Source organism: Pipra filicauda, unplaced genomic scaffold, assembly GCF_003945595.2.
Source record: "Pipra filicauda isolate LSUMZ 115617 unplaced genomic scaffold, ASM394559v2 scaffold363_size724302_pilon, whole genome shotgun sequence".
NCBI classification, from domain to species: Eukaryota; Metazoa; Chordata; class Aves; order Passeriformes; family Pipridae; genus Pipra; species Pipra filicauda.
The window spans coordinates 454,964-473,865 of NW_024104491.1; the positions used below are offsets into that span (position 1 = coordinate 454,964).

The following is an 18,902-nucleotide window of genomic DNA, read 5'->3' on the forward strand; positions in this document are numbered from 1 at the left end:
AATGGAATAGTTTTCTTGTACTCATGGCTATATATGCAAAGCTTTTAACCATTGAAAAAATCTTTGCTGAGTTTGGTATATACAAGTTCTTAGCAGGATGCAAGAGTCCTTCCACAATCAACTCTTTCCCAAATTACTTGTGGTAGTCTATTTATGGCAATGGGCAGACTTTATCTGGGGCTACTGTGATTTAGATAAGTTTCTGATTCACCTTTTGATCTTTTTATGTGGTATTTACATTTCCTCTACTATAAAAAAGCTCCCACAGTGGTCATGATTGAAAAAACCAAACATTTAGCAGCAATTGCCAGAATGTGAAGCTTAACATGCTGTGGTGTTAACTATGGGATGTCAAATGCAGTAACGGGGATGAATGTGATATTTTTTAATGGTAACCTTTGTGAAAAAAGACTAATACAGGTCTTCTAATGAGAAATTCACTCTGGAGATAAGATTTCAGGGAGTACCTTTGTGATTTTGCTGAAGAAAAAACTGCCAAAGACACAAAGAATGCAGAGGCAGAGCCCAACGGATGAATTTTTTTATCTTGAGTATGAATTTGTCTTTTAAATTGTTCTGAAGAATCAGCCTGTTAAAATTAAGTAGGTAAATAAAACCATCATTGTTACATACCATTCAAACAATTCAGTGAAAAAGGTGATAATTTCAAGAGCGTGAGTCAACAGAAGACTACTGAATCATAAAATAATGATCCAACAAGAACTGACAGATCATAATCATGCTTGTTTATTTGACATTGCTTGTTTATTTGCTTGTATGTGATAGGCAAGTTCAGGGTGTGGACTTCTAATTATTAAAGACAGTTAAGTGAGTATACCCATCTGCACAAGTCCAGTAATGCTTCTGGGAGGTAGACACATACTTCAAGAGGCAATATGGAAAAGTATTGGTTGCACACCCAAGCAATTTTTAGGCAGAGAAGGGAAGGATGGGGTAGGCAGGGTGTGAAGTAAGAGAGCTGCCTCCCAGCTGGATTTGCATGGTAGTAAGTTCAGAATTTTCCCCTGAGGAGCTTCATGTATGAGATATGGAAATACATCATACTGGCTTACAAGGCTGTAAGCAAAATGGATGCTAATGCCTGGATATAGGCACTGCCCTGCTAAAGTATGAGTCAAAGCCATATGCTTGATGATGTGCTGTGCACAACAAACTCTCTTCCATCCCTTCCCTGCTCACCTCACAGGGCTGCCTTCCTCCCCATTTCCACTGCTTACTGTTCATCTAGAAGAACTTTTTTGACTCTTGAAAGCCCCCCACCAGCAGCCAGAAATACACATATATACACTCTGTGATCTACTCCCATGTCGATGGTTAAGTATAGCTTTGTCATAGTTCTCCAACGACTCAAACTCCCAGACTATCTTTTACCCCCAACTAGTTCTCAGTCTGTGAATGTCAGCAACCAGCCACGAGGTATCATCTCTGATGTTTAGGTTTGGAGAAGAAGTGAAGTCCTGAATTTAGGGAGAAATACCAGAAACTCTGGTACCTAAATGCCTCATATCTAGTGCCATTTCAGATATTGCTGATGCTTTTCCAGCCTTCAGCTGCTGCTCCAAAAGGGTGAGGGGATTATCTGTGTTTTCCAGATCATTCCTTCCAGACCACTGCAGATGGCTCAATGTCTTAGCACATCTTCAAAGCACTACCTGTCTTTGTTTAGACACCTGATTTATTCACTTCAAATCTGGTTCCTCTGACTTTGCTTGTTGTTAGCCAGGCAACTGTTCCTTTTTATCCAGCAGAAAGCCCTCTACGCCAGTTTAAACCTCTTTAGTCCCCAACGTTTTAAGCATGCATACCCTGGCTCATTTTCTACTTAGTTGTGCTGTTATCTAACTTTTTACTTATGCAAAATTGCAATCGGATATGTCTATCTCGTATTGGCCTCATAAGTCACCAGCGTGCCTGTAACAAATGTGGTTAGAGCCTTCCCAAATCTTCGTTCGCGAAGCCCAGCCATGATGATGATGACTTATGCAAAATGGTGTAAAAATGTTTTATTTTTCTAGTAGTTTCCACTCATCTCATGCAGATGTAGTGTGTGCATGACAGTAGGGGATGATGTCAAATTAGACCTATGGTTTCACCCCAGAGTGGGTTTTCCAGGGACTTCTCCCAGTCACTGTTTCAGTACTGCTCTCTCCTCTTCTTCTGCCTACAGAAGTAAATGGTTGCAGTCACTGGGTGAGGTGGAGCTCTATGGGGCTGGCTATGTAAGATAGTTTTCTCATTTTTATTTGCAGTTGAGAGAAACGGAGTATATTGATAACGTCATGTTCCTTCTTCATAAATGTCATTACTTTTCCCATGTCATGGATTCAGCCAGGCTACATCACATCCATATGTATTATAGCTCTCCCAGAATTACTGAATTTTTACTGAGAGGGTGACAGTAAAAATCACTGTGGAGGTACACTTGTTCTTTCTTCTACAATCATCAAAACTTAGATTTTTCATAATTCAAGTCTCATTTCCCTTCTTTCTTAAAATTGTATATATTCTTGGAGTAGTGCATCCATCCAACACTTGCCCAATAGTTTTGACTTCATGTGAAAGCGTTTTGTGGCTGTGTATTAGCTTTTGGGCCAAATCAGACTTCAGCTCATGTGGGCCAATGTAGCCTGTAGGCCTTGTTTCACCCCTGGTTGGTTGGAATTGTTTTAGGCTAAGCAGTAGAATGGAACTATAATGTTTTGGTCAAGGATTTGGTCCATACCATGTTGGAGCTGAATTAGGTTCCTATGGTCAGCCTCTAATATTCATCTACCAGTGTAAGAGCAAGTATATGTAGCCAATTAATATGTCTGTATGTTTGTGCATGTGTAAAATAGCAAATAAAAGCCACAGGAACACAAAGGCTGAGCAGGGGTTCTGACAGCATATGTTGTTCACTCATAGCTGCTGTTACGGAAATGTATTTGTTCCTCCTGTTGTGTTGTTTTGGGTTTTTTGGGGTGATGTGTGGTCTTTTTGTTTAGTTAGTTTTTTGTAGTTGTTGGTTTTCTTGGGTTTTTTGGGGGGGTTTGGTTTTGTGTGTTTTTTTTTTTCTACAAACTTGTTTTTAGCACTTGCGCCTTGGACAAATTAGTCATCTTTTCCCTTAAAAAAGAAGTTCTACTACAGTTTGACTTCCGACAAGTTTATTTTTGTGCCTTCTCAGTCCATTTATTCCATCTGTCTTCACCTCACCTCACTTCTGACGTCTTCTGTTATCTGGGCATTCTTCCAAACATACTAACTGGCAGCTACAAAAAAAGGAAACCTTTGAAATGCAGAACTAAAGAAGTCATTCAGGCTGCAAACTGATAATTCATACACTTTATATCCTGTTCTGTATTTTTCTTTGTGTTGGGCTGAAAGGCCAAGCAAAACATGGTTGTCAGTTTTATTATTTTACTATTTTCCTGCTATTATTTTTTATTGGCATTGCCTTTCCTTATAAAGAAAATACTAAAAAACAAAACAAAAGAAAAAAGCAACCCCATGACACCAGGAACAGGGAGCAGATTCTGAGGATATCCTTACCTTTCTACATACCTAGCACTTGGATAGAAAGAGGGGGAAAAAAAAGAGATAATGCTAAGAAGCTGCTCAGCTTTGCTCTGAAATTTGTACCTCTGATAGCCATTCCTGAAGCAGTAACTTATGCAGAGGACATAAGTTCAGAGTGCCCAGCTCTGCCACCTGCTCTTTCTCACTGTAATTTGGCTTTAGCACGTTGTATTCAAAGGAGCTTGAACCTGGCTCCCAGTTCAAATCCATGGCAAGATCTTGGGTTTGGTCTGTAAAGTGTTAGTGAGTCATTTGTCAGCTACATAAGGATTTTCCTATCTATTTTTGGTCCCCTGAAGCTACTCTGTATGTACAGGGCACTATTAACTAAACAAGGCCAAAGACTCAGCTTGTAGCTGCATAATATAAAGCATCCCTAACTGGAAGTTTAGTTTTGGAATCATTTGCCAGCAGGGACAAGAGTGAAATGTTTAATCAAGAGGTCAACCTGCAGAATAGCAAGATGCTCCCTGTGCACCCTAAACCCTTGCTAATTGATGAATTCTCTCAGCCCTTCATATCCTTTGGTTTCAAGTTCAAATTTTGCTGGTTTATTTCTTGCACGAAGGAGAGAAGTGCTTCATTCGTAATAAGGTTTATTGACAGGATTGGGCTCAAGGCGTGCTCCTGTTGGAATGTAGATTATTGGGATTAGCCTGAGCTCTTTTTCCCTGTTACCCCTCCTCACATTTGTCCTGCCTCGGCATCTTCTCTGTGGGTGTGCTTGCCAATATGAGCTTAGTTTTTTTCCTTTCCATTTGGCACAAGGTTCCTTTTCCTTTTTCTCAAACAGCTTCAGTCCCTAACTTACTCTTCTCCAGCCTGTTACCTGCTACTATTATCCAGTTGTAAACATTGCAAAACTTAGTCATAGTAAAAAAAATTTGTGCCTATGTGCATGCTTTTTCTCCTCCTCTGGGTATTTCCAACATATGAGTTGAAGTGAAGACTGGGAGACTGAAAATTATTGGTAGACAACACAAAAGAATTTGACAAAAAGAAAACATCTTTCCTTTATTCAGTTGGCAGCTTGTGATCTCTCAGAACAAAGTTTACTGCTAATTTATTGATAATAGAAGAAACTGTGGAGTTCTAAGACACATTAAAAGGTAAACATTGTTAGGTCGCAGTCCAGTATTAGATAACAATTGTCTGATCATGAACAAAGAAACAGAAGGACAGAAGCTGGGTATTGAGTGACTGGAAGTCACTTTGTTCTTCAGACAGTTTAGTGTGAAACAGCACTTAAAAACACTCAAAGAAAGCTTTAAAAAACCTCCACCATACTCTTCACTTGCTATTTTTTGAAATTGAGCATAGAATCATAACATGGCAAATATTGATTTATCATTCAGTAATTCTAAAAATTATTTCCATAAATCCTTTGAACCATATTGAGATATCTGAAGTTGTACACAGAACTATAAAGCCAGAGTCAATAATGTCTTTCCCTCTTAGTAGTACTGTTATCGTAATATTTTGGGACTTGAAAAATGTGTTGTACTAATCCACTCTACAGAGCACCATATTTGGGTTAACCTAAAGAGTTCACTCTTCCATAAAAAGAATTTTCAGGAAGATTTTGAGATTTAGGTCCTTTTGGCCCCCATGGAAACAAGACTATAAGAAGAAATCTGTGTTCCAAACTGCCAGCTTTGTTTCTGCATTTTGAACTAGATTTCACAGACACTTAAATTTTGTTCAAGTTTTTCTTCCTCCTACCTATCTGCATTGGAGTAAGCCCTAAGACACCTCTGTCTTTAAAGGGTAAAGAGGTTAGCTTCCTCTTTCCAACCTATGGAGTAAACTCCAAATGTTTCCATAGATTAGATGAGTTGAAATCTCTGTCTCCTCTAACTACTCTCTGGGCGGTGTTTTCTGAACATGGAATATTTCAGCATGGTTCAGAGCCCACCACCCCTTTCCTTTGAAACACAAAGGGAAGGAAAGAAACCTAAGTGCAGACTTCTGCTCTTGTTTTTCCAAGTGGAAGAAATAGTGCTTGGAGGAATAACTTAGAGATATACTTCATGAGTGGAGAAAACACACCACTTCTTGTTTTTTTCTGTTTCCTTTTGCACACTTAGTTGTGCTCAGCCTTTTGCATTTTGTAGGTCTGTTTGGGGGTTTATATGCAACATATGTTGTATATGGAAAGATCAGGGTCCACCTAAAGGCTATGGGGGTCAGGTGCCTAAATTCTGGTGTGAATCCCAATGCTTTGCACTCATGATGTCAATCACAGCCTCAACCTCTAAATTGAAAAATCAGTAGGTGTTTGTGATTATAGCATAAATAACCTACATGGTTAGGCAAGATAAGCATATACAGTTTTAAATATTAAATCTCAGCTGCACAAAAGGAACTGCTTTTGTGAAATTAGTTGCCTTCCCTCGTCCAAGCTTCCACATTAGACTGTTCCCTCTGCCATAAAAACCTTTGCCTCTTGTGCCAATGAATGAGGTTAATCTTCTAAAACCTTTAGCATACTACCTGCATCACTACATAAAAAAAATAAATAAATAAACCTACCACATAGTTTCCTGATTTCAAACTTTGCAGATTCAGAGTTCACTAAGAAGTCATCTCTCTTTTTCCTTAGAAAGAAGACAACCATGTAGAATAATAGAGTTCTCTGTCTAGCATACAAATCCATCTGGAAAGAATTTAGTCTGCAATAATTGTGGGCATTTGATTCAGCATTAAATCCCTGTAGGTAATTCAAATGTAAATTTATTAGGGTGAGTTTATCCCCAAGCCACCATAGGATCCAATGTTTGGAGATGAAATTGGCCCACTACACTGAAGTCAGAGCCTGCATTGTTTCTGTTGCATCAGGATATTATTACATGCTGTAATGTCTGTCAGTATAAGCAGACATTTACTAGTAATAAAGTCAATAGAGACAACACAGACAATCACCTGAATTGCATTTATTTTTCAGACCTTTAAAAACTAGTCATTCTTTGGTTATGAATAGGTTTATATACTGTTATCTAAATCACTCAGACAACACTGGTCTAATTCATTATTCTGTTATGCTGTACTCATATGAGATCGTCTTTTTGGTTAAGTAAAATTCTTTGCATTTCACATTCTGCTTCAGAAAAAAAGCCTTATGTTTCAAGAGGCATTCAGCACATAATGTAAACAATGCCATCTGTCTTTTTCTTTGTAAAATCTTCTTCAAGATAGCCCCGATATGCCTACTGTTTTCAATCACTTAAAAGGCAGTAATCCAATTATATCATCCTCTATGTAGGAACTGCCATTGCTTTCAGTCCACTTCCAATCCTGACACAAGTAAATCACTTTGATAAGATCCTCTTTTTATTTATTTTTTTCTGAGGAGACTAGCATAAGTAATGATGCCAGTGATAGACCAAGGACAAAATGACCATAATGGACTTTCTGTAGGAAAGGAAAACATGTGCCATTGTGATTTATCGTGTTACTTGATAAATATTTTTCCTTGGAATTTCTGCAACAGGCACACTCTCCAAGGGAAGGGCATTAGCAAGTATGAATGGACAAATGGTAAAGTCAGACAAAAACCTTCATTAAACAGCAGATTTTAAGCAGCTATTGCTACTTAGATTTCTTAAATAGGAACAAAAGGTCAAAGCCATTTTGGAAATGTGCCCGGGTCATATTCATCTTTGGTATAATGCCACCTACTTACACGGAAACGCGCTGGGAATGTGTAAGGTTGGATCTTCCTTACAAACTACTAAGGCTTATCGTGTAGATATGCTTACCTTCTATTTAAAAATGGTTTGGGTAACTTCAGTGCTTTGTGCCACAGTGAGGCAGGGGCCTGGCAGACACATCTAACCTCCCAGAATAGATGTGGCACGAGATCAGTAGTATCTGCAGACTTCCTGCTACGAACTGCCCTCGAGTCTGATGTTGAGAAAGTGTGGTTAGAACTGAGCTGTCTCTTGCCCCTGATTTCAGAAAAACGGGAGAGCAGCAGATGAAGTGGTCATGTGCAATTCAAAAGCTTGTTTGAAAGGAGCACTGGTTTCTCTTTGAACCCAGACCAATCACTCAGCACAAATAACTCCAGAGTTTGCTTTTTAAAATTTATGAAGAGTGTTGGTCTTACATTTACTGTCTGAGACCACATCCAGGGAACACAGTAGCAAGTTCACTCTATTTTGCTGAATAAGCAGGTAAGAGGTGATCAGCCATATTAAAAAATCACAGGCCAAATTCAGTATTTTAAATGTCATGCTATGAGGTAAGTCTTTTGTTAAGTAATTTGGAGAGTCTGTGTGAGAGAACTGTGATCTCGACAGGAAAAAGGTACTGTATTTAACCAAATGAATTAGGATGCTGTTTAGGATGATGTTCATACAGGAAGTTGTTTCCTTTTACAGAGAAAGTGTGGAGAGCCTTATCCAAAAGCATTCCTATGCCCGATCCCCCATTCGAACCTACGGAGGAGAAGACGATCTTGGAGATGAGAGCCAGGCAACACAAAGCAGAGGTAGGAAAATGTGCTCAATAGGTAAACTGTGGTGACTGAGTTATGCCTGAGAAAAGCAGGGCCACAATCAGTACTGTGGTACTCTAAAGCATTTCTCTGATGTGTCTCTCTGCCATGAAGTCCTATAATGAAGAAGAGTATTTATTACTTTATGGTTCTTTGGGACATCTGATGTGCCCACGGCACTGGTGTAAGTGGTTCAGTTCAGGAGGCAGCTCTAGGGTTGCTAATATAGTCTTTGCCATCAGAAGAGAATGAGCTCTGCTTCCTCTTCAAGATGTCTGAAAACCAGGCAACTTCATTACCATGATGCTGAGAACAAGATAACACTGCCCAGCTCTTAGCAGGACTTACTAGCTGGGCCCTGCACCATTTGTAAAGTACCCTATAGATGTGCCACTTGCTGTCCCTCCAGCGTTCTGTGAACAGAGGACTTAGTTCTGACTATCTTCAACCAGCCTGTAGTTACTTGCTTTGCCTCCACAGGAAGAAAAGTCTGTAGCTCCCTGGAAAATTGATATTTAATTGTTGTCTCTTAGTCTCTAAAAGGTGCTTTTCCTGCTGGGGCAATTAGCTCTCAAATGCTTTATCAGTTTGTCTGCTTTAGCAGTAACAAAGTAGTAGCAAGACAGATTTGTTCTTTGTGGGAATACTTACTGGACAAATTGCATCTGTCACAATTTGCCACTGGAAATAGATCTCAAATCCATCCTGTGGGATTGCTGACTAGCATAAACTTGTGTTGCATTATACTTTGCATGTTGACTTTGTGACCTGCCTGATATGCCACAGCCACTTGAGGTAAAGCAGTTCTATCTGTCTTCCGACTGGCAGTGCCCTTGTCTTGTCCTCTAACTTCATACAGTGTTGCTAAGATAAGAGCTTTATTTCTGGTCATAAGCTCTTTGGACTTGTGCAGGAAAAACACTTATTTTTAACTATGACTGGCTTTTCAATAAAATGTGATTAGGTGGGCTTGTTCTTACATGTTTGTTCTAAGAGCAGGTCCTTAGATTATGGAGTTTCTGGAGCAACTCCTCACCTGGTATGATACCATCCTTTCACATACTTCTGGGGGATTACCTTGCTTCATGTCATCTTAGATCTTAGGCCAGCTATTGTTGAAGACTGTTAAATTTTCCCTTGTCAGAAGGGCTCAGAGCAAGGCATCTTCTTTTCAAAAACTAAATTTCTCCCTGGTATGCTGTCCTCCTTTGGGAGTGACAAAATGAACAAAGTAAACCTCAATATGAGAGCTGGCCATTAAATCCTTTCTCTTCCGAAAAGAATCCCTAGGAAGGTGTCATAGAAGGAAATAATACTTTATTACAATTAATTTTATGTATAATAAAAGGGTACAGTTCTGCATTTGCTCACAATATGGCAAGTGAGTAAGTGAGGAAGATTATGAATTATGGCAATGAACTTTTTTCTAATCTGTGAGCCATATGCTAGCGTGGGACGTGATTGTTCTGGGCAACCAGAGGCATGCACAGAGGGTAAAACATACTGCTCTTGCAGATGAGCAACTGGTACTGCCTTCGGTCTCTCTTTAAGTCTGGTATCCTTAAATAAGGAAAGGTCCTCCAAGATACAAGGAGAGAAATAATGTTCTTACTGAAAATCCATGGATATTTTCATTTCTTCCAATGCATTTTAAAACCATCTTGCATATAAAGCTGACGGATGTTCTTCCATACATATGAGAGTTGACAGCCAAATACATGCATGTTGCTGGGTGGCATGTGTTATAAGCTCTCTGAGGCCTCAATTGCCTCAGAATTACTAGAGCACATTTCCTTGGTGCTGGCAAATATGGCATGTGACATTTTTTGGAGTACTAAGCTGCAATTAGAGACGATTGCAGTTGGAGGAGTAAAGGATGCTTGAGGAGGTTCCTTGTGAGATTCACAGAATAGGTTGGGTTGGAAGGGACCTTTAAAGGTCATCTAGTACAACCCCCCTGCAATGAGCAGAGACATCTTCAACCAGATCATGTTGCTCAGGGCCCCACCCATCTTGACCTTGCGTATTTCCTGGGATGGGGCATCCAGACCCTCTCTTGGCCACCTTTGCCAGTGTTTCACCACCCTCATAGTAAAAAATTTTGTCCTTATATCTAGTCTAAATCTAATCACTTTTAGTTTAAAGCCATTACTCCTCGTCACAAGGGTCATGCTAAAAAATTTGTTCCCAACTTTCTTATAGGCCCTCTGTGTACTGAAAGGCTGCAGTTAGGTTTCCCAAAAGCCTTCTCTTCTCAAGGTTGAACAACCCCAAATCTCTAAGCCTTTCCTTACAGGAGAGGTGCTCCAGCCTTCTGATCATCTCACAATCGTTAATGAGAAAGAATCACATACTTTTTTCTGCATAGAACAAAGAAATAAATAACAGTGATAGACTTTCTAATTACTTCAGCACCCTCCCAGAGCATTCTCTCCTCAGATGATTTCAGCCATCTAAAGATGGAAGCTGCTAGCCTACAGTAGCACATTCATCACAAGGCATGTATTTCCAAAGGAATTAACAGATAGGAAAGTTACAAATCCAATTAAAAGTCTTTAATGCACATCTGCATTCACACAGAGGATTCATAGTAGCCATCTGGAACAGAGCCAAATGTAAACCTTCTAGGCAAATCCAGATTAGCATTCTGCTTTTCCTGTAGCGCAATAATGCTCAGATACTCCCTGATTTATCAAGGGTGTTGCTGTGGTCTGTGAGTAAAGTATTATCCTCAGAGTTTGTCTCTAGATCCTAACTTCCCAGTGGCTAGGATTTGGTTCAGTTGTAGGGTCAGGATTTGGTTCAAGTTTGTTTCCACTGCTGAATTCACACAATTTATTTTTCCTGTTACTGGATAGTTAATTGTAACTATCTGTCTTTCTGATTTGAGAATATATCCCTTAAGAGATTGATGATTTTTTAAAAATAACCATTTGCATTTTTTCTTTCTATTGTTTTTTTAGCTTATAGTTTTGGTTAGAATATGTGTCTGTAATTGGTTAGTATACTTAATTCAAGTAAGTTTACCTTGACAGATAAATGTCTTCATGTTTTTTTCGTTTCACAATTTGGATGAACCTGTCTTTTAGAATCAGATTCGTGAAACTGTTTTTTTGTCTCTGAATGTTTTGCAATACTGGCTTGAAATTGTATTTTGTCAAACACTCTTGCCAATAAATTTATCTTCTAAATTAAGAAAATTGGTCAAGAAAGAAAACACAGAAGGGACATGAGTTGAATTATTGTTTGAAGATGAATAAAGAGAGTTTATTTATGGCATTTTATTGTATTCCCCATTTCTAGAAATCAGACATATGATGATGACTAGATGCATAGAGGAACTACAGAAGTCAAGGGCAATACAGTAACCAGATTATTTGAAAATGACCATGTGTAATTATCCAAACAAATTATTGTTTCCCCCACCATTTTACTGTCAACATGAAACAAGTAATTAGTTCTAATTTTAAGAAACCATTTTTATTTTTCTTTATGATTCTTCAATCTTCAGAAAAAAATTATTTTAAAGAGTAGGAAGATTTGTGAAAATAATTTTTGGAACTTTTCAGATTAAACAAACCCAAAACAAAATGGCAAACAAAACACTTCCATTTGATCAAAAGCAGATAATTACCTTCCAAACAAGTTTGGCATCTTAATCATTTAGCATTAGTGTTGTTTCTTGAAGCACTGTACACAGTTGGAAATACAACAAAAGTTTTGACATTTACATTTCTAGAATTTTTTGTTCTATATTGTAGAAATAGTCAGGTTGACTGGAAAGATGTAGGCTGACAAATTTTATTGGAGTAAAAAAAAAAAAAAAAAGGAAAAACTTGTAGTGCAAATTACATTTTTCTGCATTTTTGCCACACTGAAATTTTAGGAAAAAAATAAATAATTCTTATGAGGATCTGACGCAAAAAGCTACAAGCATGTCTTCAAAACAAGGACGTAAGGCAGTGAGATTCCGTGACAGAGTAGATATTTCAGTGTTTAGTGGCAGCATTACAAGGTGCTTCAGTGTTTAATACCAAAAATGTCTGATGTCCAAAGCTGATTTTACTGTTCAAGTCACTGCAAACAGCTTCTTAAAATGGAAATTCATCTAAGATGTAGTGATAAAGGACAGCAACCAGCAAATAATAATATAAAGAGAGAAGTATTTGGGAAGTATTTCCAGTGACAACTGGTCATTGAAATCAGCCTTGCTGTGAAAGACTGATTTTCTCCCTTTTTGCTGTTTTACCAGTTCTGTGTGTTGCAGTGCCAGTGTCAGGCATTCTTTCTCTCTACTTGCAGGGTCAGCCTTTACAACATCTGATAACCTGTCCCTCAGCTCCTGGGTTTCCTCTTCAACCAGTTTTCCAGGATTTCAGCATCCACAGTCTTTGAGTGCCCTGGGTACCAGCACTGCATCCATAGCTACACCCATTCCTCATCCAATCCAAGGATCTCTGCCTCCGTACAGCCGCCTGGGAATGCCTCTTACACCCTCTGCTATAGCCAGCTCCATGCAAGGTAGTGGTCCCACTTTCCCATCCTTCCACATGCCTAGGTACCACCATTATTTTCAGCAGGGTCCTTATGCAGCTATCCAAGGACTGCGTCACTCTTCCGCAGTGATGACACCGTTTGTATGAGTGACAAGAGAAACACAACATTTTAAATGTGCAAGTTTGGTATGAAAAATACAAGGGACCTTTCTGAAAGGCCTGTGGCAGGCGTGCTGAACTTGTAACAAACCAGCTAAGAAAATGCATTATGGATATAGATTCCTCTTTCGAGGGATCACAAGAAGCGAGCGTGCAGCTTGGAGCTGCTCACAGATCTATGTGTAACACAGCCAAAATGGATCCCAAAGTCCCCAGGATTTTTGGTCACGTGCAGCTTGTTCCAAAGGTGCATTATACCTAGCAGAAAAAGATTATGTTTATGCAGCAGTGTACAAATTAATTGTCTATGGGTCTTTTTTCATATGCTAGATGGATTGTGAAAAAGGCAATACTCTCTCTCATCTTCATCTCTTCTTGTGGCTGATGAGCATATAAACAGAAAAATGTATTGCTATAACTTTGAGCATGTTTTAGGCTATCTCAGCATACATTTGTGAAAACACAACAAAGTGGAGAAGACCACTGTTCTTTTTAAGACTGGCTTATATTCATGAAAACCAGTATTTCTTAGTTGCTATTATAATCACAAAGAGAAAATTATTGACAAGTATTTCTTTCTTTGTTTCTTTCACAAAACACTTACCAGTTCAAGAAAAAAAAAAAAAAGAACTGTGTTACTGGACTGTAGTAGTAAAAATGTATTTTCTCCTTCAGTCTAAAAATAAGTTTGTCCTATATCCTAGGAGAGCAATTTAACTGTCTGTTAAGGTATAATGAAGGAAAATTTTGATTTAGAAAAATCTGTTACTTAAACTTAAAACCCCAAGATATCAGATTTTAAAACAGTGCTTGTTTGCTGCTGCGCTTGCCACTGAAGACCTGTTTCTAGCTGCACATGTGTACCAGTTAAACAAATTCCAGGCTAGATCAGTTTGTAGACTCTCCGGATCAAACTATATCTAGTGGACTAGTATGAGTGGAGTATCTTTCTACTTGTACTAATTTTCTTGGGTTTGGTCATTGCTATAGAAGCTCTTTGGCCAGGAACATGAGGGTTGTACTGCCAGTTTTAACATGTCCCACTATAATGGTGGAGTTTCGTTAGGAAAATATCAGTGCAGAACATCACATGAAATTCTTTTAAAATTCATATCTGACATTTTTCAGTTAGTAATTCGGGTTCTCATTCAAAGTACTGTCCACGTTTTCTAGTTTGTTTTGTCTGATGCAACAGAGGAACTGTAGAGGTATAAGAAAATAGTGACCTGTCTGCAGAGAGCTAACATGAATCCTTTGCACGGCTGAAAAGAGTACCAGCGTGATGTTGGTTTTCTGTGTGGCAGGAGCTGGGATTTCACTGTAAATAATAAGTCAACACAGAGTTTCTGTGAAGAGTTGCATCCAAGTTAGAGATGATAACACATTACTGACAAAAAAGAACTAGCAATCCAATCTCATATATTACAAATCTGTGTAGAGCTGGAACACAAAATAGAAAACAGACTTGTCCACTTTGGACCAATCTGTGTTGGTATCATATAGAAAAAAGCAGAGTACAGTACACTGAGCCACCTACCTCCCATCTCTGTGAAGTGCAAGGCATGTTACGTGCCTTTATTTGTCCCATTGCCTTGTTTTACGTGCCCCATCACACAGAGCAATAACAACCTTACAGGCTTTTCCCAGCTTCTACTGAAGGACAGTACTTGCATCCCACAGATAAGGGCCATCTTTATATATCTTCTAGTAGTTGAATTTAAAATCTTCTCAAATTGGCCACTTAAATCACCTTTTCAATCAAGTTATCTGCTGTATTATCCTAATTCCCCTTTAATCACTGTTGGACCTGCTGATAAAAAATGACCTGGGGCAATTTGCAACTCCTGTGCTTTGCATGTGAGTGAAAATGAAAATTTATTTACAATTTCTGGGTTCAGAGCTGCTACAAGGAGTTTGATAAATGAATATAATAGGCCAAGGTCTGCAATATTTAAATAGCTTAAAATCAGACACTGAATTTGTCTTGAGGTATCCAAATATTAGATTTTGAAAAAGTGCATGTTGCAAGGTTGTATCTACTTATGACCAGTTTTGATATAAACCCCCTATTTTTCAAGAAATTAGATGATACTGGCCCCACAACAACGTAACTCTTCGAGTACATACGATTCTACAGACATGAGAATTACAGGGGAAATTTGGAAGAAAGTTTTGTTCCCTCACTTCAGTTGCTTGACTTGTGTTAGAGTTGTATGAAGACCCCAGAATGCCATGCACTAAGGCCTGTGGGGAAATTAGGTTTGTTTTATCTGGTTCCTTCTGCAGTTTCATTAACTTATCTAGAGTTGCAGAGGATATGGTTAGGTTCAGAACTCAAGCCAGTAGTTTTACTACTGATACTTCCATCAAGAAAGGGTCAAGTGATTAGGCAGCCTTTATATGACTCCAGAAACAAGTTTAAACAGGTTGACTGATTTAGGCATGGTTAAGATGTGACATAAAGGCCGCTCGTATACTGACCTATGCTTCTTTCATGAAGCAAATTTGGAGACATAAACTGTACAGTCTCTTCAGCCCTGTCCCAGTCCCTGCTCTGAAAACACCAATATTTGGCATGCACAAATGTCCCTGATACTGTTTCAGAGAAAATTCTCCAGGCTATTTCTGGAGAATGAAACTAGATTTTGACAACTTCATTCACAAAAATATTAAATGAAGACAAGTGCTTTTCACTAGCAATAAAGTGTGACTCATATCTGAAAAAATACAGCAGTAGGCTGTCTTTATATAAAACATGATAAAGCCAATTCCTCATCCAAATCTCAGTGATGAATTTCATATTATAGATGACACAGAACTATCTGTCAAAATCCACAACTTGATTTTTCCAGTCAGATCAAGTCTCTCTCAGTGTGCTCCTCCCTCCTCATGCTGCTCTCTGGCATATGCTGCTCTCCAATGGTTTCATTCCTTCGCATCAGAAACCTACTGGGTTCCCCACTAAAGCAGAATCACAAGGAGATCCCAAGCAAGTAAACGAAGGTAGCTTGTGACAGCCTTCCCCAGGAATGAGATCAATAGGTATGTCCAGTCCTCACTTCCTCTTCTTTGACTTCACAATCCTACCTACAAAACCTGTTGCATAGATTTGAGGTTTAAGGGATTAAGTTCACAAAGACCACAGGACATCCAATGAAGAGGTTTTGCCACCTAGCAATGTTTCTGCTCCCCATCCCTCTCACCCTTCTGTAGGCAAGGGACAGCATGGGAGTGATTCCAGGAATAAGATTCCTGCCCAACTGAAGTCAAATGGAAATTTATTGACTGTAAGGGGCGCAGGCTTTCATTTCATATTGTCATATAAAAATAAAGTCTAACAGTAAGAACAATGACTTTAGTGACAGCAACAATATAGGAACTTTTCAGAAAAGACTAAACCCCAAGAGCAAATCAGCTTTAGCACTGAACTCACAATTGGAAGAAAATGAATGTAAAGTCACAGTTAATTGGTTAAAGAGTGAAATCACTCTTTAAAATTAAAAAAAAATTTAATTATCTCTACCGCTTTGACAATAACACAGTAATTTATTTGAGGAGTTGCTGTACAGCTGTCAAAATTATATCACTTTCAGGAAAGAACATCTGTTCTTGGTAGATGGGCTAGGAACGCCAAATATAACCTAGAGTTTATTTTCCAAATACAACTCATATCCCATGAGAAGTGCTCTTCACCTTTATGAGCTTTCTTGGCTCAGCAAAATGGAGCTGGTTTATATTGTTGGGGGTTTTTTAGGTTTGTTTGTCTATTTTTTAAGAAGGGTGGAGAGAACATGCCTGAATATGGTTTTAAAAGAGAATGATAAGATTATCCTCAGAAGTTTTGCAAGTATTTTTCTGGGTTTTTTTGAATTACCATATTACCCGTAGATAGTCAACACCCTCCAGTCTTTAATCCAACAAAAGCATCCTATGCACTAACAAAACTGACTTGGATGTATTTATCTGAATTTTTTCTCTTCTACTTTTGGAGCCTCGAGGATCTAAACATAAAAAAAAAATATTTTTAATCTGGCTCTTTGGTTTGCAGCATTGCTTTATATGGCCTGAGGCACTGTCAAAGACAGAAAATCAGTGCCACTGGGTTTCAGTCATGCTCTTCTAGGTATAAACTGAAAAACAAACATATACCAAGTAGATAAAGGTAGAGTTTCTAATGGGAATACTTCTTCATGAGTTCGAAGATGGTGTGATAGCTAACATACTTGGTAATACAATCTTCAAAAGGCAATTGCAAATTTTCTCCTAGAAGGCTTTATTAATGAAGGCTGTGACACTGCATGAACGTGTACTCATAGGGAAATGTTGTCATTTCCAACATCCAGCAAACACTAACCAGCACTTGAAAATGAACCTTTTTTATAAAAAGCATTTGGACTGGCAACTTGATTATGCAATATGTCCTTTTTATGTGTGTGTACTATACAGAAACAGAAATATCAACGAAAATTATTGCAAAAACTTGGGGAGATTTCCAAAACTGTAGGTTAATAGAAATTTAAATTATGGTAATTTACTCCTCGATAAGGGGTGAAAGCAACTGTGAGATCAGTGTAACACCTACAGTCTCTTATCTTGAGGGAGTTGTGGTCGCAGTGCTTATACTCATCATTTGCAGGGGGATGACATTCACTCACTGCAAGATTAATTTTTATTTTAGTGATATTTTATTCTCGCTATTCCTTACAGAGCATTTTCTGCTTCAGGAGATGTGGTTTCTTTCCCAACCACATATTTGCTGGCCAGAGGATTTATGTATTATTCTGTAATCAACTGTCCTTGCATATAGTCTCTAGATTATCAAATGACAACTTCTTTTTCTTTATTTTATCTTTTAAAAAGAAAACTAAGTGGTGATTTAAGTAAACTCTGAAGTAACTTTTTATGATAGTTTAAGGACAAAAAATACAGTTTGCTGTATTTTACCTTTAGCACATTTAACAATCTTTTCTTTTTTTTTTTTTTAATTGTACCTTCAGAAACATGAGGAAAGATTTGGTTTAAAAATAAGAAAGGTAAAAAACTGGATGTAACCTCTTTAACAGAATGTACCACAGTTCTTCTGTTTGCTGTGTTGACTTTGTTGTTTATAATGCATTGCGTGAGCACATTCACCATGTACTGAAGTGTGTGTTTGTGTGTATGGGGTGGGGGTAGGGGGAAATCTTTTTATGGAAAAAGAAGTTGTGAACATGAAATATGAAGCAACATCTAATGAAAACTTTCTTTTTAAGTGCAATATATTTATTTCTGCTAGAAATATAATATCAACATTATGTAATATTTGAAGCATTAAATGTTATTTGTAAACAGCTTAAAATTATATATATATCACAAAAACTGTACAGAAGTGCAAATGTGTGGATATTCAATTTCTTTCATTAAAATATTGGGTGTTTTGATATATCATTCTTATTTAGACAAATCTTTTTGCTTCTGTTGTTTTTCCTCTAACCAAGTCACTCAGTGCGGTGGAACCAGCAACAGATTTTTCTGAGAGTGCACAAAATTTGTTAGAGCTGCTCATCTGCAAAAGGTGTTCTTTGGGTCCATATGGAGCAATAGTTTTACTGTAGTTAAGTACAATTGTAGTTTGCATATAGTTACACAAATTATTTTTTCAAAATGCTTTGCAAATATATCCATAAAAATAACTGGATTTGCCAGCAGAACCCAAATAAGTGGCTGAAACATGGGGTTTTCAAGGTTCCCAAGATAAACTAAGTCTAAGAAGAAAGTGGAATTAGGTCTGTTAAGTTAGGAGAATTGAAGATTGTGGGAGGCTACAATAAAGTTTTCAAATGTATGAAGAATGTAAAGAAGGGGGGAATAAATTCCTCCTGCTGCAGGCTTTCATTTAACAGGATTTTATTTCAATTATACTAACACATATTAAAGCAAGGGAGAGTTACGTGAGACATCTAAGGTATTTAAAGAGAAAGGATAGTGAAGCACAGCACTAGATAACCTAGAAAAGATAAGGAGAAATACCTATCACTGAAAGTCTTCTAGAACAGGTTGAACATGCATTAGTCAAAAATGATGTGATGAAAGGTAATCTTGCCTTGGGACAACCAGATGATCTCTTGACATGCTTCCAACCTATCTATGAGAGCTACGCCTTAAAGAAGCTTCTGACAAAATTCTCATGT

At 38.0% G+C, this 18,902-nt stretch overlaps 1 protein-coding gene across 1 annotated transcript in view; it reads left to right on the top strand.

Moving 5' to 3' along the window:
* TBX20 (T-box transcription factor 20) overlaps nucleotides 1-12,825 on the top strand; it is a 34,157-nt gene extending 21,332 nt beyond the window's left edge. The window contains exons 7-8 of the mRNA XM_027729090.2: nucleotides 7,962-8,071; nucleotides 12,380-12,825. Of these exons, the coding sequence (XP_027584891.1) occupies nucleotides 7,962-8,071; nucleotides 12,380-12,720 (451 nt within the window). The 3' untranslated portion in view covers nucleotides 12,721-12,825. The remainder of the gene's footprint in view (nucleotides 1-7,961; nucleotides 8,072-12,379) is intronic.
* The last annotated feature ends 6,077 nt before the right edge of the window (nucleotides 12,826-18,902 follow it).